General features: G+C 45.2%; 1 protein-coding gene across 1 annotated transcript in view; it reads right to left on the bottom strand.

Annotated features, from left to right (window-relative positions):
- Positions 1-23,204, bottom strand: part of EMC3 (ER membrane protein complex subunit 3) — a 93,045-nt gene that overhangs the window by 62,777 nt on the left and 7,064 nt on the right. The window contains exon 3 of the mRNA XM_078662256.1: positions 18,118-18,175. Coding sequence (XP_078518382.1) covers positions 18,118-18,175 — 58 coding nt within the window. The remainder of the gene's footprint in view (positions 1-18,117; positions 18,176-23,204) is intronic.

Here is a 23,204-nt window from a genome sequence, read left to right as displayed (position 1 = left end):
ACTATGCCACTTCAGTTTGGACCGAGCCATATGCAAATGAGTCTAGACCTGGCTCTAAAAGGAGCATTTCAGTCCAAATAGCCAGGCCAGGTCCTACCAGTGACAGATTTTTCCACCCACAACGGTGCACTACTGTCCTTTATGTCACCCTCTCAGCTCCATTTCGAAAGTACAGCAGCTGTTATTTGACAACTGTGCACCTCAAGGACCATTAGGTCCCCCAGGCACAAAATCCGGCCACTGCTTCTGCTTAACCTTTTCCCTCATCAAGATTAATAAACCTGATGCTTAAGACCCACGTCTGTGCAAACTATTGTCTCTCTAATTCAGACTGATTTGGAATAGAAGACTTAGTTCAGGCCTTCATCATGTGTTTATAAAGACATTGACATTGGGAAAGGCGCCACACAGAATCTCGACTTTGAGGACATACTTGGAAGTACTGTCTTCCATTTACCAAGCCCTGAAGAAGTCCCCTTGGGACGAAACGCGTCGGCTGTACGGTGTTAACGATTGAAAATAAAGACTTTTGAAAAACAAGAAAAACATCACCTTTCCGCGATTCATTAATAATATTATTTTTGGAAGTAATTTGTGGTGCACCTTTGCAGTTGTCCCACTGACAAAGATGCTGAATTCATCCCGGTGTAATTTCCAAACACCGGGACACTCAGCAGCGCCTGCACGTTGTTAACTGTTTTCGATCTGCAACACTGAGCAGGCAGGACGGGATGTGGCTCTCTTATTTCGGACTCCTGCTGGGCCCATGAAGGCCGAAATTGAGGAGTGATCAGGACTCATTTTGTTCAAGTCTCCATGCTGGCAGCAGTCAGGAGCCTCACACCTAGAAGTAAATGCAGCAGGGGGGAAACAAAGGTTAGCACGTCACACATACTTAAAAGAGGCAGCTTTTCACTTTGTTAAGGCTTTGTTTAGGAGATTTGCATGCACTGTAAGAACATCAGATGTGTTAATCTTACCTAGTATTTGCACAAAATAAATAGCATTTATACAGCGCTTCCTACCCCTGAAGAGGCGTTGTAATAATTTAAATATCACTATTTTTTCTTTTAAAGCACTATGGGTAGAGGAAGCTTTATGCTGACAAAAGGCAACATTGGTGTATGCGAAGCTTACAAAAGTGTGAATCTTCTGCCTATGTAAATGTAAATGTAAATGTAAATGTAGTATACTTGTAAAGCGCACAGCTGCCCCAGCAACGGGGCGTCCCGGCGCTGTATAACTCTGGGGAACCCGTCCTGGCTTTCCCTGTGGGATGGTCCCTTGCTGGGAGTCCCCAAGGTGGAGCCAGGCATCCCCGGAATTGGTGGGGCCGTTGTGGAGATTAGGCAAGCTAATGCCCAGAGTTGCCGAGTGGAACCCCTGATTAGAGTAAGCACCGAAGCGAGAATTATCGAGTCCGCTGACCAAGGTCCACGACCCTGCCGCGTCGGGAATTGAACCCTGGTCCCAGGCTGACTTCTGCTCTCAGGCCTGCCGCCTCTAACCAGTGAGCCACACTACTCCACTATGTAAGGAGGGTTTGCTCGAAATGTGCTCAAACGTACTCATGATAGACCTGCTAAACATATATGTGAGGGTTTAAGATCTGATGTCACTTCTTGTGATGCCACTTCCTGTGATGTCACACCCTGTGATGTCACGCACCTCACTTGCAGCGATGTCACCGCGCCGTGATGTCACGTGCCGTGAAGCCACTTGCATACTGATTGATTAGGTTAGCCACCTGCTTCTTTTTTTAGGACTAATGCCCTTGAGCGCTTCACTAGATCAATGGAGCACATATCCCGTAAACGCACACGCTGAACTGAAGAAGTGGGAAGGCCGCAGGTTACCAGGAGTGTTCTTCAGGTGGCAGGAACAGAATCATGAATAGTCTACAGTTTGCAAAAAGAAACGTTTTTTGTTTGGACAAACTTCAGATATTTTTGTTTGCTTGAAGGAAGTTTCTTTTCTTTTCAACAGATCTGTGGAAACCCACTGGAATGCTGCCTATATATTACAAGCCCATTGTGTTTTCAGATATCTAGGGGCCGTGCACCAGGTTGGAATTTTTGAAAGCCAAAAGCGAGATTTATTGTGAAGATAAATCCTAAAACCTTCACTTTGTATGCTATCTTTTCATCTCGCTTTTTTTTCAAATGCCGCTTAGCAGTCCGTTATATGAAAGCTGGGGCTGCATATATGACAAAGCAAACACACTTTTACAAAATGCCTGGCTTTACATATAAAATATCAACGCTTTGCTTAAGGCACCTAAGAAACAAAGCGATTCCAACCCCTTCTTAAGAGTGAATGCCCTATGCGGATTTCTGCAAAAGTTAGTAAATGTGGCGGTGAGTGGTGTAATGAAAAATGGTGTCTCCCCCTATAATGTGATGAGAGGCGTCTGACTCTCCCATATCTTGCAGCGCAGCTATTCATAGGCATTGAGCTGAATGGGGGGCCCATGAAAGTTTGTGTGTCCTCTGAAGGGCCAATGGACCCCTTCATCGCAGGGGCTGCTGGGACCGTTGTTAGGCCACCGGTAGTAGGCTGAGCAGAATTACAGCTAGATTACAGATAGTATACAGTTTAATTAGCATGTCCTCTTCTATTTTATCTACCCTATTGGATTGAAAGAATCAGCCGCGGAGATGTGTGCGCTTAAATTTGAAACGTAGCGTTTCTTCTCAATGCGTTTCTTGAATTTAAATGAATCAGTTCAACAATTCTTCAAGATTCGGTTATTTTTTCAATTCATAGTTTATCCATTACTTCAATGGTGCAATTTATGCAAAATTCCATAGTGCTCAATTTTAATGAAACAATGTTTTTGATACCCAATGCATTTCGGGTCATATATCGACCGTTCTTCAGGGGTATGCTCAGCAACGCGGACGGACGCCGATGGCGTACAGCCGACTACTCGGATAGTTCCTAGTTCGTGCTTAATGGAAAAGTTCAATCCCTACTGTAGGGCTCTGACAGACACAGTGCAACACAGGCACTGCCAGACACAGTGCAACGGATGTTGTAGCACACCACCAAATAATCATCAGAATTTGTCAAAATAATTTACATTGAATTTAAGCTGAGGAGTGCATGAGATACAAAACTACAATCTCTTCTATTTTGTGACATCACCTGAACTTATCAAATATATTTCAGTGTATTCCAGAAAAAGAAATCCCCTTAAGTAAAGGCAATTCTGGCACCTTATTGAAGGAAGGGAAAAGAGGCCATTTTACTGGAAAAAGTCACAAGCACTCCTCTGTGTAGTTGCCAGGTCTCCTCTTTGACGAATAAAGTTTTTTTTAGGTCGAGCCTGGCAGCACATGCGCTGCTCTGCGAGGCATGCTGTATTTAAGAATGGCTTGAAGCTCCGCCTACTCTCCGCCCATATTTTTCATTGGCTTGTGTCATTGTCCTATGTAAATGCTGGCTTCTTATTCATTAATAGGCTTATTAGTCCCTCCTTAGTACCGCCTTGTCTTCATTTGTAAAGTCCCCTGAGAACTAGCCCTTTTACTTCTGTTGTTGCACATTATCTCTTATTGTCTTATTTAGTCTATAAGAAATATTTTCTTTAATGAGTTTCTCTAACTTCAGGCACAACATGCTTTCGTGCACTATTCACTTTCCAAGCAGCCCTGGACAATGGCGGCTGCTTCTTTGAAATTAAATAGGTCTCGCATTTACAAGAGTTTGATCAATTGGCATTGTAAATGACAATGCCTTTTATTTATATGTTAATTATCAAAACAGATACATAAAAGGCATTGTCCTTTACAATGCCAATAGTTTAAATTCTCGCAAATGCGAGACCTGTTACATTGCAAATGCTTGTTCTCTTTGCCTGAACTAGTCTGATTTTGTTTCCTGCTGTTTCCCTGCCGCTCTCCCACCGCCACTCTTTCCTGCCGCCGTTTTTTTCCCCAATCTTCCCCTGCTTCCCGCCTAAAGTGAGCCCCGTCCACCGCCCAGGACCTACTTAATGGAGCAGATGCGCTAACGCGTCAAAGGCCAGCCCATCTGCACCCTTCCATGCCTATACTGCGCCCAGCTCCAGGAGCCCTGCTCTCCCCCCACCAGTTGCTACACCGCCACCGAGCTCCGAGTCCTGGACCCAACAACAACAGTTGCTGCAGCAACTTGCCATAATCCACAATAGGACGTTTTGCCTGCCAGCACTGCTGCTTCACCTGCAAAACCAGAGCACCAGCACATACGGCTACCACTGCTACGCCAACCAAAACCACCCCAGACCATATTTACTGCCTCCTGCTCAACGCACAATCTCTCTGCAAACATGCCACCGAGATCTGGGACACCATCACCTCCCTCACCCCAACGTCATCTTCCTCACCGAGACCTTGCTCAACCATGCATCTGCACCCGACACTGCCTCAGCAACTTCCAACGGCTATAAGATAACACACCAACATGAAATAGCCATCATCCACAAGGAAACCATCCTCTGTACCACCACCGCAGACATCACTGCGATCATGGAACATCTCAACATCCAACTCCACACCAATGGCAAAACCACCATCAAAGGAATCCTCGCCTAAAGACCTATAGGACCACACCCTTGCTTCTGCAACTCCATTCCAGATTTCATCTCCCCGCTCACAACCGACTCCAAGCACTGCATCTTCCTCAGAGACCTCTACGACCCTGACAACAGCAACACCACCAACCTCCTCAAAAGCATTAACACCCTCGGCCTCACACAACTAGTCATCAGCCCCACACACATCGCAGGGGACACACTCGGCCCCATCTGCATGGCCAGCAAGTACAGCCACGTCATCGAACTCACCTGGACCTAACACGCCATCATCCACTTCACCATCACAAGTCCCTCCGGCACCACGCACCTTTCACTGAAGCTGGAGCAAACTATCAGAGAGCCAGTGGATGGACGCCCACAGCTCCTCCCATCTGAACTCCTGAACCAACCTAGAGCAGGCCTTCAAGAAATTCTCCACCTGGATCACTGAATGCGCCCACAGAGTCGCCCCCATCAAGCCTGCAAAAGAGACCCTTCAAACAGGCTAGCCGGTACACCATGAAACTAAGAGCTACAAAATGCAACTGCAAGCAACTTGAAAGAAGATGGTGCCCAGGCAAGGACACCACAGAGCAAACTGCCTTCAAAACATTGCTCAGCCAATACTACCAACTCCTGAAAGGGAACACCCTTGCCATCCACATTGAGGCCGGTTCCCACCATAGTAAAGAACTATTCAACATCGTCAGAGACTTCTCCAACCCCATTGCCTCCGAAAACCTCATCACCCCCTCCCAGGAACTCTGCGATACCCTGGCAGACTTCTTCCACGACAATATCTCCAACATCTACAAAAACATCAAGCCCTAACCCACTGCCACCAACCGCCTCATCACTCCCATAGATTCACACCCGACCACCTGCTAACCACCTGGGACAAGCTCACTACTCAAAACACCACTGCCATCATGAACTTAATCCACTCAGGAGCTCCTATGGACCCCTGTCGGCAACTCATTTTCAACCTGGGAAACAAGTCGATCAGTAACAAACTTGCCACCTTCCTCAACGCATCGATCTCCATGTCCACCTTCTCCGATAAATGGAAACATGCTGAAGTCAAACCGCTCCTCAAGAAACCGTCTGCCGACCCCCAACATACTCAAGAACTTCTGTTCAATCTCTCTGCTCCCCTTTCCCATCAAGGTCCTCGAAAAAGCCATCAGTCACCAACCAATGAAACACCTGGAGAACAGCAGTCTTCTGGACATCTCCGATTCTGGATTCCGTACCAACCACAGCACCAAAACCACCTTCATCACTGCCACCGACGACATCAGAGCCCTCCTGGACTGAAGGGAAGTGGCAACCCTGATCCTCCTCGTTTCAGCACCATTCAACATTATATCTTACCACACCCCTATCTAGGTGTTCCACCACATCCGAATTCAAGAAGATGTCCTCAGATGGATCGCCTCCATCCTCACCGGAAGAACTCAGAGAATCCACTTTCCTCCCTTCACCCTCAAACACAAGAACATCATCTGCAGTGTCCCACAAGGCTCATAGCTCAGCAGCACCCTGTTCAATACTTACATGACCTCCCCGGCCATCATTGTCAGATCAGATCAGATAAGCTTTATTCGATTTTAGTTTAAAAATCATAAAAGCATCAACAATACATATATAAAAACTGTAACATTTCATTTCATAGGCACAATAAAAGATCATTACAGAATTATTAAAACAAGATTAAATAAATATAACGGATCAGCTGATCAATATGTAGGGGTTTCTTTATCAATAAGACAACGCTAAAACAATATACTTATCAGATTACAGCCTACCCTATCAGTTTAACTCAAACTTATGGGTGGACACTTAATAGTGGAGTTTTTAAAAAGTACAATTTTTGGTCCAAAGTTCAATCCCTATTAAACGAAAAAATTGGTTCTATGTAATATGAGGGGAGCTCGGGTAGAAATCATACAGATCCAAAATACGAATGGTGCCTTGTCTTTCTTTGGGGGGGCAAAATCTTAAAAAGGGGGCAACATTCCTGTTTTTGAATTTGATTAGTACCAGGTCCCCAGCAATGTTTTTGTGCAGCGACCCTAACCATCCCACCCTCCTGACACTCAAGATACCACCATCTAACTCAGGTGGCAAGGGTCTATTGTTTTTTAGCCAAAAAATGGATTTATTTAGTAGGTCCTGCTGGGATTCGCGTGTTCCCTGGGTGAGGGCAGGGACCCCAGAGAGGACAGACACATACGGGGCAGCCTCAGGGGGCAGGTTGATACGTGGCATTCTTACCGAGGCGGATCTGGTCACTGTATGGGTTTTTGATGCAGGTTTTAAGATTACTTTGGGGCCTGTTGGAGTAGGTGTACAGGGAGGCTGTATTTGAGTGACACCGTTACCAGACTTATACTTTTCGGGGGCGATGGGAGGGGTAGGGCAAACGGGTGTGGCCATTGTATTAGATGGAAGAGGATACTTTCTGATTACTGTCTCAATATTAATCAGCCTTTCCCCTAAATCGTTGACTTTTGTGACCAAGGGAGAGATGACGGCTAACAGCAGTTGCTCAATTTGAGCCAATAAAGTCAATTTGGGAGACAAAAGAGGGTCCTCTAATTTGTCCGAGGCCGGGTCCTCCATAAATGCTGTTGGGTTAGCGGGAAATAATATTGCGCTGGTGCACAGATTTTGTGTACTCGTATTGTTCCCATTATCAATTTCGCTATCGTGCTTCCCTCTATTGTTGGAACCCAGGGGCACAGCATTTACTTGGTTGTAGTCTTTATTTCCGGAAGGTGAAAGGACCCGTGGGGAGCCATTAGAGTTATCACTAAACATACCTACAGTAGGGGAGGTTATAGCGTCAGGGATGTACTTTGTGCTACACAGGGCGTTGAGCTCTTCCCACATGGACATAGTGTTTATGATAGTAATAACGCCAGAAAGGTCAATTAAATTGCAGCGCAATACCTCCTTCAGTGATGAAATCAAGTGGGGTGGCCCGTCCTGTCCTCCTTGTGCCTCTGAGGGCCACAGAGGGCCCGCCCTTTGCCCGGGCTTAGCCCGGACGCTCCCGCGTGCGACTCGCGATGCGAGAGGTTCTCCTCGGTTTTACCCGCGCCTCCGGGCGCTCCGCTGACGTCACCCGCCCGCCGGGGCACCTGGGGGATGTAGTCCCTTGCCCCCGCGGCGGTCAGGATACTGGCGCTATGGGCACAACAGCCGTTCCCCTCACGGCAATGGGATGTAGCAGCAGGTCCTCCCCAGTGTTTCCCCCTCCTCACTGGCAGCTTCCCATGAACTAAACTTCATTTTGTACGCCAACGACACCCAGCACATCATCTCGCTATAAGAAGAGCCCGCCACTACAAGGGGCAACTGCCACAGGTGCAGGACGAGCATCGCCGACTGGACGAAAGACAACTGCCTGAAATTCAACACAGACAAAACGGAAGTACTGATCTTCGGGAACAGCATCTCCCCATGGAACAACTAGCACCCTTATCCACACCAATAGACCATGCCCGCAACCTCGGACAGCAAGCTTACCATGAAAAACCAGATCAACGCTGTCTCCTACGCCTGCTCTGCATGATCTTCAAATGGATCCCAGCCAGCACCAGGCGAACAGTCACCCAAGTCCTAGTCACCAACAGGCTAGACTACAGCAACGCAAACCTATGCAAGAATCACATCGCACCTCCGAAGAGAATACAGATTATACAGAATTCTGCAGTCACCCAAGTCCTAGTCACCAACAGGCTAGACTACAGCAACGCAAACCTATGCAAGAATCACATCGCGCCTCCGAAAAGAATACAGATTATACAGAATTCTGCAGCCAGACTCATCCTGGACCTCCCCAAACGGACCCACAGCAACCCCCACTTCAGAAAACTACACTGGCTCCACATTCAGAAGAGCCGTCCCTTCAAGATACACTCACAAGACCATGCACAACCAAGGACCAGCATACATCAATCACCGCCTGAACTTCCACTAACCCTCCAGACCCCTGTGCTCTGCCTCCCTTCTCCTCGCTTTCTCCCCTCACATAATTCAAAGACACAGCGGAGGTCGTTTCTTCTCCTACCTTGCAACCAAGTCCTGGAAAGACCTCCCTCTTCCCCTCCAGACCTCATCCTCTCTGATGGAATTCAGAAAAGAACATGGCTGTTCGACTGAGCCTCTGCAGCAACATACTCACTGGGGACACCCTAACGGGTGATTAGTCGCACTATACAAATGTCTGACTGATTGAGACTGAGTGGAGTCGGGTAGATTGGAGTGGTGTGGGTTTGATTGGGGTACACTGGAGTGGGGTAGACTAGAGTGGATTGGAGCAGAGTGGGGCGGGGTTGACTGGGTTAGAGTGAGTGAAATGGGGTAGAGTGGAGTAGGGTATATTGGGGTACGGTGGAGTGGGGTTGATTGGATCACAGTGGATTGGGGTAGAATGAGAGTGGAGTAGACTGAAGTGGGGTTGGGGTAGACTGGGGGGGGGTGCAGTGGGTATACTGGGGTGGGGCAGATTAGAGTGGGGTAGAGTGGAATAGATTGGAGTGGGGTAGAGTGGGTAGATTGGAGTGGGGTAAAGTGGGTAGATTGGAGTGGGGTGGGTACATTTGAATGGGGTAGAGTGCAGTGGGGTAAGGTAGACTGGGTGGAGTGAAGTAGGGTATATTGGAGTGGAGTAGATTGGGGAACCGTGGAGTGGGATAGATTTGAATGGAGTGGGGTAGAGGGAAGTAGGTTAAGTGATGTGGAGTGGCATGGCGTGTTATGTCGTGGAGTGAGTGGCATAGATTGGAGTGGCGTTGAGTCAAATGGCGTAGGGTGACACGAGTGCTGCAGAATGGAGTGGAGTGGCGCAGCATAGAGTGGAACAGAATAGTGCGGGGTGGTGTAGTGTGGAGTATGCATGGTGTGGTAGGGCATTGCCATGAAGGGCAGCACATTTTCAACTGAAATGATCATTACATTGGCATCAAAATACGGTTTTACTGCACACATACAATAATGTGTACAAATGTCATCACCTGTATTGATTGTATTATTCAAATATCCTTCCACTACACTTCAGAATTACTAAAAAAAAATTGTTTTGTTTGTACTTATTCGGATATATTCTGAAACATCTGCACAGTTCAATTTTTTGTGTGCTAGATAAAAACAAGCATTTGCAATGCAATAGGTTTCGCATTTGGCAGAATTAGAGTAATTGGCAAAATAAATCATAATGTCTTTTATCTATGTGTTTGCCTTTGGGACCTTATACATGTTTAGCCATGCAGCACATTATCCATTACCTCTGCATACACCCACCGATCGGAAGGTGCACTGCAGACAGAGTATTGCTTAACATAATGGAGCAGACGAAGCATGCTCATTGTACAAAGATGTACCTTCAAAGAGGCGGCAATGGCACCAATGCACATATAGATGTCCCATCTGAAAGCTGCCAGAGAGAGACCCTATGCCGCTAGGTGTCCCATCTGGTTGAAGTAAAGCAAGCTGCAATACAACTGCTGGTCCATAGATGGTAGTGTTAAGTAGAACACAGCAGCCTCACGTTTTTAATACATTTCACCTATGGACCATAAATTGTAGGTAAAGGGGTGCATAGAGTCACGAGGAGTGGAGTTTTACAGTTTAAAGTAGTAGTTTGAAATGGCAACGCTACCACTTCTGGAGATTGAGGTAGCGTGTTTTCAGAGCATAGTCAGAATTGTGGACGCATGAAACATTCATAGTACAGGTGCGGAATACGGCCATTTGGCCAACTTAAAACCAAAATATGCAGTGAGGGGTAAGAAACATAGTAATACTAACTTGTGCTCATGGCCTGCTGTAGTCTAGGAAGACGCTACCATTTTGATCCAAGGATGAGCTGGTTGTCAGGGTGTTTGAAAAGCAGATTAACGCAAAAGGTTGTGAAGATCACGAGACGGCTGGCCACATTTGTTGCTTGTAGCTGGAAACACACCATGTTACGTAGTATGGATCCTCTGAAGTCACCAGCGTTAGGTTAAAGCAGCCTGAAAAGCAGGTTACCCAAGCTCCAAACATAAACAGACAGAATTGGAGGCCAGGCTGCTGTGACAGCATGCATGCATATCCCTTGCTTCTGTTGGTGCGTGCTGCGTGTACCACAGCTAGGCGGCTGGGGGTGGGATAAACTGAGCCCTACAGCCGCCAACTTTGTACTCCTTGCATAGATAAAGAAGATCACAACGCCTGGAGCTAAGAGCAAACCGCCTCTGACACACCCGGCAATAGTACGCCCCGTCCCCCGTGACAGGAGTTGCAGACTGCCCCCACCCAAACAAGTAGCGAAAACTATTGAACAAGCTGCGTGGATTTGAATATGTGATAGATAGCAGCAAGGGCAGCGATTCCTGTCACAGGGACTTGAGAGGTGGATGGGACTCCCAGTGAAGAATGCAGCCATTAGTGGAGCTCACTCGATGCACACACAAAGAGTAGGGGAGGGAAACGCTGCGTTTGTGCTCAGAGGGTGAAGGTAGAGCTTTTAACGTGAACCAGGAGGGGGAAACAATGAGAGCATGAGAACGGCTGATTTTGAAGTTTGGAGGTGAGCACAATGAAGAAAGGAAAAGCAGCCATCAGCTGCGCACGAGTGCTGCTCGGGGACAGCTACAAAAAAATAGTGCTCACAAGTCTAATAAATAACATGCAGCGTTAGAGCCCATGTAACAGGGGTAGTCCTTATGGGAGGTTACAAAATTTGAAAAGGATGAACTAGTAAGCTAATTCACCAATCAAAAGCTGGTATTTACAAAGGACTGTAAGAGAAGCCAATAGAAATGAGGGGAGGGGCTTCAAGCCCATATTCTAGATAGAGCATGGCTTGAAGAGAGATCACATGCGCTGCCGAAGCGAGGCCTTAAAAAACACAACCTACACCCTCTCCTCTTACATGGATACTCAGCAGGATTGTCACATAACGCCACTCACTTTGAAGTCAAAGAAAGGAAAATAAACACAAATCTTATAGAGGCTATTGCATGTCCTGGCTGCACACAATTTCCTCTTAGTAGGGGACTTTAACTTCCATGCGGAGCTTCTATCCAACCCTCACTCAAGTGACCTTATAAACAGTCTTAACACCTTAGGACTCTCTCAACAAGTCGTGGGCCCTACTCACTCGGCAGGACATACTCTGGATTTACTCTTGACCAATTCCCCCCTACTAGAAATCGACCTACCTTTCCCTATTCTATGGTCGGACCATAATGTGATAAGGTTCCGCCTGCAAGATTCATTAAGTGTACCCCCATCCTTGAATAAAATCAAATTAAGTCGGCCTTGGAACAAGATCAATCCAGAGTCCTTTGCTGCCAACTTCTCCACCACCTCTCTGTCTGAACTGGCCAATCCCAATCATGCCGCCAGAGGTCTCGATCTTGCATCCCCACTACTCTTGATCTCATTGCCCCCAAGAAACAAACCAAATGCCCCATTAAACTCTCCCCCTGGTTCTCCCCTAAACTTAAGATTGACAAACTTGTCGTCAGGAAGTTTGAACGTAAGTGGAGGCGCTCTAAAGATAGTAGTGACAAACAGCACTATAAAACTACTCATCGGCTATACATGAATCATATAGCCGAGGCCAAAAAAGAATACTTAGGCAATAGAATCACCCTTGCAGCTAATCCACAGAAGGAACTTTGCAATATCGTCAAGGAATTCACCAACCCTCCCTCCTGTCAACAACCGCAAATTGCTTCCCAGGAGTCTGTGAATTCCCTTTCCACCTTCTTTGTCAAAAAGATTAATGATATTCACAAGCTATTTCCCTAATCATCCGACATCATACCTAGTGGGAGTAATTTTGACTCCCTATCTCTACATACTGTCCCCCTCACTGACTTCCGTACAGTTTCAGAGGACGAAGTACTGTCCACTCTTAATCGTATTAAATCAGGTTCACCTACCGATCCCGCCTCTGCACAAGTCCTATCCAAAATTGGCCCTGTTCTCCTCCCCTACCTTACTGCATTATTCAATAACTACCTGTCGCAGTCTATGGTCCCCACCTTCTAGAAAGAGGCCATTATCAGACCCATTTTAAAAAAGCCTTCTGCTGATCCCAAGCAGCTATCCAATTACCGACCAATAACCCTTTTACCATTCTTTGGCAAAATTCTGGAGTCTTTGGTTAATAGCCAACTTACCTATCACCTGGAAAATAATAAACTACTGGATCCCTCCCAATCAGGACCGAAACGGCCCTACTCGAAATGGTCGGCAATATCAGACTTTCCTTGGACGCCAGACAATCAGCTATACTGGTCTTACTTGACCTGTTGGCTGCCTTCGACACCATCTCGCATGGCATCCTTCTTGATCGCCTGTGCGTATCTGGTGTCGAAGGCACAGCCCTGAACTGGCTCAGGAGCTATCTGATGGACCTCTCCTCTAAAGTTCAAATAGGAGATTTCTCCTCGGATAGCCAATCTATTGACAAAGGTGTCCCACAGGGTTCCATCTTGAGCCCTACGTTGTTCAACCTGTACGTGTCACCCTTAGCGAAACGTATTAAATCCTTTGGGTTTCAAACAGTGTCTTATGCAGATGATACTCAGCTGTTAATCACCATGGGATCTGATGTCCCCAAGACCAAAAAGCATTTCAAAATCTGTATGATAGCCATAAACAACTGGATGACGAACAACCACCTTCTCCTTAATGCCAACAAAACAGAGATTCTGCTCTTTGGGGACACAGCCAAACTATGGAGCAACGACTGATGGCCCCCTATCCTAGGACCATGTCTCCACCCAAGACAGCTGCGCGCAACCTTGGTGTAATTCTAAACTCCAAACTTTCTATGTCAGATAACATCAACAATCTGGTCCGCATTTGCTACGGACTTATGCACAGTCTCAGAAAAATATTAAAGTGGATCCCACTTTCCTCCCGCATGCCCCTAGTACAGTGACTAATTATTAGTCGCCTAGACTATGGTAACTCTCTTCTTTCCTCTACTAATGTAGAACTACTGGCCAAGCTCCAGGTCATGCAGAATACAGCGGCCAGATTAGTCCTTAATCTGCCCCAGCGTTCTCCTTCTGCACCCAGTCTAAGGACCCTTCACTGGCTTCCAATCAAAAAGAGGATCCATTTCAAACTTTGCTGTCTGGTGCATAAGACGCTTAATAACAAAGGACCTCATTACCTAGCGAAAAAACTCTCTATACACCAACAGGCAAGAACCCTTAGGTCCAATAGCGAATACCTTCTGACAGTGCCGAAGGTCCGCACCATCAGAAATGGTGGTAGATCCTTCTCCTGGGTAGCACCCGAAACTTGGAATAAACGGCCTTTATCCCTTCGCTTGGAAACAGATAACAAGAAGTACCTTAGACTTCTCAAAACCTGGCTATTCTAGCGGTCGCGGTTTCTGCCTGTCCTAAGTACTAGCAAGCGCTATGAGACCTTTGTGGTGATATATGAGCTCTATAAATACCAAATACAACGCTCCCTCGGAAGAGAGAGCTTGACATTTGACCTCAGTCTTGAATGCACAGTAAATGTGACAAGAGAAGAACAAGATGCAAAGGCCTGTTTACAGAAAGTGAGTTCATGGAAGAATACAAAAAATAAGGCTGGGCAACAGGAGGGACAAACTCAAGCTGGCCAGCCTAGAGCAAATAAAGCCAGCAAATAGAAAGCCAGAAAATGTGAGTTACAGACCAAAAAGCCAATGGTAAGCAGCAGGCGGAATGCATTCCTAGGTCGCTCTTCTGAATGTCCCCAAAATGTCTTTAGCAAACTAGACAGCTTCATTGGCTGGTAGGCTTTGACCTAAATGAAGTGCGCAATGAAGCAGCTGAGTCATACTACAGGTGAATGCATACATAAATAGGTTTGCTCATACATGCATAACCGCACACACATGCGCGTAGGGAATGACACAGGTACCATGTTTTTTATTGTCCGATCCAAGATGGCTGAGAACATTTGGAATACTAAATATTTTTTTTTTATTCTATTACATGACACAGAACTCTGTATTCTGCTGGGCTTTTCTTCACCTCCAGGCAGTAGCAAAGAATCAACATAATAACTATGCACGACATCTCCCATGACTCTGCAGTGAGTAATATACACATAATAAACATAGAAGAAATATCGCACAGTCCACCAAAAGAAATATCACACAGTCCACGAATCAGTATTCTTGCCGATCCACAACTGACTGAAACAGCTCAATCTTGTCTCTTCTTTGTACATCGTTAGTGAGTTAAGTACCTTTAACTCCTTGAGAGTATCATGGCTTTTAGGGAATAACATTGTGCTTGTTGAGTAGTCGGGTTGTTGCACAAGACTGCTTTAACCCTTGTTGTGTATTTCAGCCGTATAGGTTGTCATTTCCAGGCTGTCATAGTGCAGCCCATGCAATTTAATCAACATGCTTTCTCTTTCCTTTTATTGATAACTTTGAAAGTTATCTGGATACCCCTGCCCCCTGTATAACTTGTCCACGTTGCCATCAGCTGGACAGTGCCTATGTTCTACGCCTGTCCCAAAGCTTAACTGAGCTGCAGCGTTGTGGCCTATTAGGGAATACACATCAATATTGAGAATCTGGCAATTCTGAACCTGAAATTCAAGGGCTAGTTCAAACAGGAGAGCATCCATGGGCCAGGGGCCAGAGCCTATTGAAGTAGAGCCAGAGGATTGTGATTTATCCCTGGCCTGGGGCTTTAAGAGGGTTTTGAGAGCCTTTGTGGAGGACACAGGAAGTTTTCTGGGGGCACTTGAATAACCCTATAAAACACTGGGTACATGTACAATGTTGATCAACAAGGGTTTCATGCAGAAATAAATTACTGCACTTTACTCCACAAATAATGCCAAACAGTCACTATTTGCAATACACATTTATGCGTGAGACATATTCAATATACATCTCTTTACACCATTGCTTTTGCATTCAGACTCATCTCTGGGACCATCAATAGATACCTTTGAAAGTTCATTACTCATTTTATTTTTATTCACACAAAACATAAAACCATCTGAAATGCATTAAGCATCCCTTGCAATGCACTATGTTCTTAGGGGATATGGCTACAAATTCTATAAAGTGTCCAAAGTTCCCTTGAGAGTGAATCCACCAATTTGTTCCACAAAGACTAATTTAGCTTTGTGGTATTATTCCTTAGTATAATGTAATTAATGTTTTTCTTCTCTTTACTGGAAGGACCTTTCACAGATAGACTGTTGACGCGTTTCGGCCTAATCCTTCACTCCTCTTCAGGACAAAAGACAAGGGAGTGCATACCCTAAACACCTACAAAACATGCAACAATCACCTAAGCATTTCCATCAACATCACCATTAAAAAGCTATTAAAGCGGTTATATTGCAAATTGTCCTGAAACAAAAATCTCATTCTCCTCTACTACAACATTAAAAGAAAACTACTAAAAATGTCAATTATTTCAAGATTATTATTGATAAATACATCAGGTAAGCTGTTTAGTGTCATGTAAATGTGTATCTGACGCAAGAGTACTGGATATAAATGGATTGTCCTTAACCCCTTCCGTGCTCATGATGAGCTCAGCTCGTCATGAGGCACGGTTGCGCTGTGCTGATGACGAGCTGAACTCGTCATGACATGCGCGGCGTTCATACGCAGGGCTAATTCCCCCGCTGTGCTGAATGTTCTGAAAAATGGGCGTGGTCATGACGAGCTCAGATCGTCATGAGCACAGCGCCACCGTGCAGCGTGATGAGCTGAGCTTGCCACAAGCACCTTGGCGCTGTGCACACCCCCCTCCCCCCAGCGCCGCAGGGGAATTAGCCCAGCGGCGAAGGGGTTAACTTCAAAAGGAGTTACTTTTGTTGTTTCAAGAAGGATAAAGACTAATTGCAGATTGGTGTTGTATCCTGCTTTTCTGCTAAAGGGTTATCTGTGTGTGGTAAGCTGACTGAAAGAATATGAAGCTAGAATATCCCAAAATAGTGCTTTGATACCCCAACAGCTAGTGGTGGCAACTAGCATCTTGCAAGATGCCTAAAATAGATTAGATTATTCAACTATCGGGTAATTTGGGCACCCTCTACCAAAGGGGTGATGGGCTCCAAAGTGTTCTAGGTAGGCATGTGATTGGAAGACATTTTGAGAGCTGCGGTTTAGTCCCGAGTCAAACTTTTCAAGGAATTCTATGTTACAAGTATTGAGGGTCCGGTGAGAAAGGAGATAGAGAATCTTTACCAGAGCCAGACTATGAGCCTCTGTGTCATACAACAGAATTAAAATGTTCAGGACAATGTTCAAGAAAGTATAAATTCTACTAAAGACATAAAGGAGAGAATTATTCCACCAAGGGAATTTTGATTGTGTATAGAGATTTCTGATGTTATATGAATTTTATTGATTGTGTAATCCAATGTTTTCATGTCGTTATATTACCTAACAATGCTGTATGAGATTGTTGGAGACAAAAAAATCAAGTATTGTACTGATGGCTATTATTTTTTTAAATTATTATTTACCCTGCCTAAAGTTTAGGATTATTGGTTTGTTTTTAGAAGATTGGAAAAAAACTGAATGAGGCTTTAGTTTGAAACATTTACAAGAAGTATTGTTTCCCTTAGAATGTTCATGTTGATGAATGCAAGTTAGAAGAAAGGCTTCCTGGTGAGCTCGTCATAACAAAGGAAAGAGGAGATGGAGCTGCTTGTCAGGGCAGTTATGGGGCGACAAGGATGCTGACAGATAAACTGTGATAATTATTCTATGTTTACAGTGGTCACTACAAACTCATGGGAGTTGTATATTATATTTTTTATGTTTATTATTTGCTGCTGATGAGAAATAAAGAAATGTGAAGCAGAATGCTTGTCTCTGTGTCATTAGTAGTATCTATATTTTCTTTCTGGATGTCCAGAAAATATATGTTTTGGTTTATGTTTAGAGGGGGAGAGAGGTAGAAAATGTGTATATTATCATGGAGTACTGAAAAAAAAAGTGTGCAGCTGAAGAATACAAGTCATCCAACCAAAAGGATGGTAAAGACGCTATGTGGAACAAACACAAAGAGGATGGCAAGACATCAAATCAAGCAAATGACAGGGACAATAAAGACAACCGATTTGAAGCAACAGATGAGATTTAAGCCCACTAGGTTTTTAGTATCGTCCACAAGAGGTCTTTCTCAAACAGATAACTATGAGGTGTCTCATTTTACAGTAGTCACTCATTGACAGATGGCTCACACTTCTTTGTAGGAATTTTAGTGATCAGGCAGCTCACCACAATTGCAATGTATGTTAAGAACTCGTGCATATAATTTTTCATTAATTCATTACCAAAGCTAATGTACACATACATATGCAAATTCTCCATAGAGTAAATCCGGGTTCCAAGAATCAGCCTTGAAATTGAACTGAGAATGTAGAAATGTATTCTACTTCCTCAGGTAATTTACACTAGCGAAGTTAAAAACACATATATTATAGCACTGTATACAATGTTCATAGTTTAATCACATTTCATCACATAAAACTGGTAGTAAAACAACAACTGTACCAACCTGTTTTGGAATATATTTTCCATTTTCTCGGAGTACACGACTTCGAATCAGAATTTGGCTAAAAAACAAAAAAAAGTACGGTGTTACTTAACTGCTGTATGGAATAATTTTATGTATAATTTACGCATTACTATGAAATGTGCAATACACCTCTGTGCGTTGCTGCTGCCTCACCCTTCCTTTCCTACTGTATCTAGTTACTTGCTCTCCTTATCTGAACCGAATCGCTGTGCAATGCTGGAGTTCACAAACTCTGCTGGAGCTCTGGTCATGTAACCTGGTACTGCCAGGGTGCTAATGTAGGCTGGATTCTGAAAATCAGGCCGAAATGTGATCTTTACTTGAGATATCAGTGAGGGTGCTGTGTTTTGTGTTTGATCCTACCTAAGCCAATGAGAAAATTGAGTGGAACGGTTATTGTATCTTCTGCAAAGGAGAACATGTATACAGCACAAGACGGGAGATGTATATACCTTTAAATCACTCTGTACGACTGCTCCACTCTTTGCAGTACAAAAGTGTAAGAACCCACTGGTGGGGAATAGTGAATAGGATTGCTAACACACAAAAGAGTAATCTGATTTTATATATGGGATCCAGCGTATTATCTTGGTGTTCCTGCAACAGTACATGCTGAGCCATGGTATTTGAGTCCACTGATGACTCTTAATGTAACGTGTAAGAGGGCTGTTCCTAAACAGATGCAGACTTTGCACCTGGTCTATTTGCGTATGTTTTTATGTATGTTCTAATTTCTCAGATGTTAGTTTTGTCTGTGTTTGAAACTGCAGTTGTCTCACCCTACTAGCCACCGTTAGAGTCACCCAGGAAGGGAGATGCACTAGTATTTTAATTCAGAAAGAGGGGTTAGGCAGGGGTGCATATTGGCACCCCTCCTTTTTACGCTTTACATAAATGCATTAGAACCTGCCCTGAAGGGTGCTACACTAGACGTCCCGCGTGCAGGAGAGACTGCTGTCCCAGTTCTCCTTTACGCGGATGACGCTGTTTTATTGTCTCGCACTGGTGTTGGTCTAAATAAATTGTTGGATAAATTCGGCAAATTCATGGAGTCACTAGATCTGAAAATAAACACAAAAAAATCCCATGTAATGATAGTGGGGGAACAAAGCAGAAAGAAAAAAATGAAAACCTTTTTTTGTGGTAGAGACGAGGTTAAAAGGGTCCCCATTTTTACCTATCTAGGGCTCCTATTTGATGATAAAGTGTCCTGGGTTCCACAACTGAAACATAAAAGAAATGTATTTGCTAGAACTACCTCTGCCCTTATGGGCTTTACAAAACGATTAGGGGCTAGACCTATGGAAGCTATACTGAAGGTGTATAAGGCCAAGTGTCTAGCTATAGCGACGTATGGTTCAGAGATTTGGGGGTACAGCTCACCATATACCAGTGGTAGAAAATAAATTTCTAAGAACCTTATTATCTGTACCACAGTCTACCCCTACTTTTTCTATCCACACGGAGTTGGGGCTCGGTTATGTATCTGACACACTGAAAATAGCCCCGCTGACATGTTGGCTTAAGACCTGGCTTAACCCGGAGATCTCATTGAACCATATGATCATAAGGGACTGTTTAGCTCTAGATAATGCTGGTAAAATTCCGTGGCTGGCATACATTGATACTACATTTAAAAAACTAGGACGGCCTGGGCTTTTTTTGGCCCCTGAAACTATAAAGAAAGAAGATGTAGTTTCAATGAAAACTGCCATGGTAAACGTTCTCACATCCGAAAGGGAGGAACTAGAGCTGAGAAAAACTATGGTAAGAGTGAACTTTGGCTTAATGAGCTCACCTGGTATTGAGCCCTTATTTGAAGTTAGTAAATCGCCCTTTCCATCGGTACCTGCTAACAAGATTTCGATTTAACATAATTCACCTCACTTTGGGAGATTTCCCTAAATGGGGAACACCAGATAATGCCGACCCTTGTAAGTGCGACAATTTTTCCTTACAAGATACCCTACATTTTGCTATGTTTTGCGAATTTTACGCAGACATTAGGAAAAAGTATCTGTTACCTGTGTTAAGGGAAGCGGGGTTTGTGCAGGTCAGGCCGGCACTTCTTTATTTACAACTGTTGAGTAGTGCGCGGATCACGTTTCATATCGCAAATTTTCTAGTGGCCGCAGAGCGGATTAACAAATTGAAGAAAAGAGTAGGTCATACGGGGGCCGTAGTCAGTTAATGAATATAAGTGTGGATTATTTATTTAAGAAGGAGCTATTAGAAAATGTTATTGTATATCGTGTATGGAATTGTTTAAGTATAGTAACCATACTGAGATGGATTTAAAATGACATTTTAATGCTTTTTGAATGTGTGAAATTGTTAATGTAAGGTTTGCTGGATTTACAGATATGTGTAATAATTGTACCTGTGTCTTTTTATGATTTTAAGTTATCGAATAAAAGTACTTGACTGACTGACCCAATGTCTTCACATTTTTGTCCAACATTGACGTGGTCAGGTATCAAGGAATTTTCTGCAATGATTGAGGCCAAACAATCTGTATCAGTGCCAGCTTTGAAAATCTTTCGACTCAAGGCCATTGAACAGCTTTCAGCACAGTGATAAAAAGAGCTTTCATCAAAGATATTGATCTTTTGGAGCTGGTGTGACACATTCATGTTTTGTTCCCAGGACATATAATGCTGCCACCGTAGGTCTATTTTTCGTTTACTTTTTGGCCCCTCTTGTGTTTCAAAAGCTGCACCGAGTGATTGTGAGCTTCTGGCCTTTCAGTATTATCAAAATTAGAAAAAGGATTTTAAGTTAGCCTAGAGAGAGGTCTAGCTTTCCCCTTAATCGTCAGAAATTATAGCTGGAAGTGTCTTAAATGTTGGATGCATTGCCTAAATTTTCATCTTAGGGCTTAGTGGCTAAACCATGTTATGCAGTTTTGAAAAACTCACTGCAAAGCGGCTCAAATGCCAGTAGCATAAGAAGGAGTAATTCTCCTTCTGCGTTTCAGGGTCTTAAGAAAGAATTACTGTCAACATCGTGGCCCAGTGGATGGTTAAAATAAGGAAGAAAAGACAGTCATAGATTCAATACATTTTGGAGTTATTCTTATATGACCAGTACAACTGATTTTCACTGACAAGCCATCTTACTACTTCTCTGATCCAGACAATCTCAAGCTTTGGAACCCAATTAAGGAAAAAGCTAAGATTTTTTTTTTTTTTTAAATTTGTTTTATTGTTGCATCAAAGTAAATGGATACAGTAGAAATTATCAGCTGACGTGGCCTCAACATTCAGCCATGCGTGCAACGTTTTTCGGTTTATACAACTGGTGCAAATATACAATTCCTCAATTAATCTGTGCAGATCGTACAACTATGTCTGCTGGTCGGGAGACAGTGAACCTGCATAGCCAAGAGGACAGTGGATGATAACAGGTACGTAAATTCCCGTCTCAAGGGCGTTGGATCAGGGCCTTTACTGTCCGTGAACGGTGCTACCAGAGAACAGGGGGGGACAAAACCGTGGGAGGGAAGCATGTGGGCGCTAGCATGGTCAAAGTAGGGGGATACCGGTGACGGGCGTCAGGGGGGGGGGGGGGGGGGGGAACCCAAGGAGTTAATCGGCCTGCAGTCCAGAGGGGTGAGTAGGCAATCAGGAGCCTGCTCTGGGGGAGGGGGGGGAGACATCGGGTAGATGCTATTGGTCTTCTCGGGCTGGGAGGGGAGGGGAAGGGGTAGGCGGATCACTTACACTTGTGGACTGTCGGAAGCTGTGGAGGAGCATGGCCCATTCCATGGATATGGGAAATTTACGCGCGCCCCTGGCTTCTTCCTCTCTAAGAGCATCCTCTTCCGCCGCCGCCCATTTACCGACCGCCCCCGTCCAGGCTGCTATAGGGGGACCCTCCGGGGATCGCCAGCGCATGGCTATGCATCTGTTCGCTAACAGGAGCGCTAAGGACACGAAGCGTCTATGCACTGGGACTCGTTTAGGGACATGAAAGATGCCTAGTGCGCTAGACTCCCAGGTGGATAATGTGGTGAGGCCTGTCAGTTCCGACAGGGTGTCGTGTACCGCCCGCCAAAAGGAATGAAGGTCGGGGCAGCTCCAAAACATGTGGCGAAAATCTGCGGCAGGGGCGCAGCATCTGGGGCATAGAAATGGCGTGGAGGGATAGAATTTCTGTAAGCGCGCTGGGGTGAGGTACGCCCTGTGTAGGATATAGTATTGGATGTTCTTGAAGCGGGCGTTCCTAGAGACTCGTTTGGGGGCTTCCAGCGCCTTAGTCCACTCAGAGACATGTAGCGCGCGGCCTATGTCCTCCTCCCACGTAGTTCGCAAGGTCGTCAGGGGAGCGTGTGAGAGTTCTCGGATGGATTTATACAACCAGGTGACTAAGTGGCGTCCCACCCCCATCCGTAGGATAGTGTGTATTACTGGATGCGTGTCTGGCTCACCCGTACGAAGGTTAAAATGGGGTCGGTATCCATCAATCAGCTGTCGATATCTGAGGAATTGGCCCGGGGGGAGCCCGTATTCAGCGGTCAGGCGGTCAAGTGTTTTTATCTGGCCTTCCTCAAAGAGCGACTCCAAATCCGTGATGCCACAGAGCGACCATTCGGCGAAGCACGGAGCCGTGAAGTAGGAGTCTTGCCTGGGGCTGCCTATCAGTGGTAAGAGCGGAGAGTACGGAGGTCTATTGGGGGACATTCGGTGGATCCGCATCATGCACCGGCGCGCTATCGCCACTTGGAGGAGGTATGTGCGCCGTGGCTTGGTGCCCGGGAGCAGTAGACGGGTGAGTTCCGGGGTCGCGATTCTGCCGGTCGAGGTGACAGTTTCCTGAGGGTAACGGTCCGCCGTCCAGTACGACAGCCACTGGAGCTGTGCTGCAAGGAAGTATGACTCGAAGGACGGAGCTCCGAGCCCTCCCAGCGTCGTGGGAAGTTGGAGGGTTTTTAGGGCGACCCTGTGTCGGCCCTCGCCCCAGATAAGGATCCCTAGGAGGGAGTCAACGTCACGGAAAAAAGATCTGGGCGGCACCACTGGTAAATTCGTGAAGTGGTATAGGAGTCGGGGAAGCATTATCATTTT

This window comes from Lissotriton helveticus, chromosome 9 (genome assembly GCF_964261635.1).
Source record: "Lissotriton helveticus chromosome 9, aLisHel1.1, whole genome shotgun sequence".
Taxonomy (NCBI): domain Eukaryota; kingdom Metazoa; phylum Chordata; class Amphibia; order Caudata; family Salamandridae; genus Lissotriton; species Lissotriton helveticus.
The sequence above is the reverse complement of the archived record's forward strand: the minus strand, read 5'-3'. Positions and strand labels throughout refer to the sequence as shown.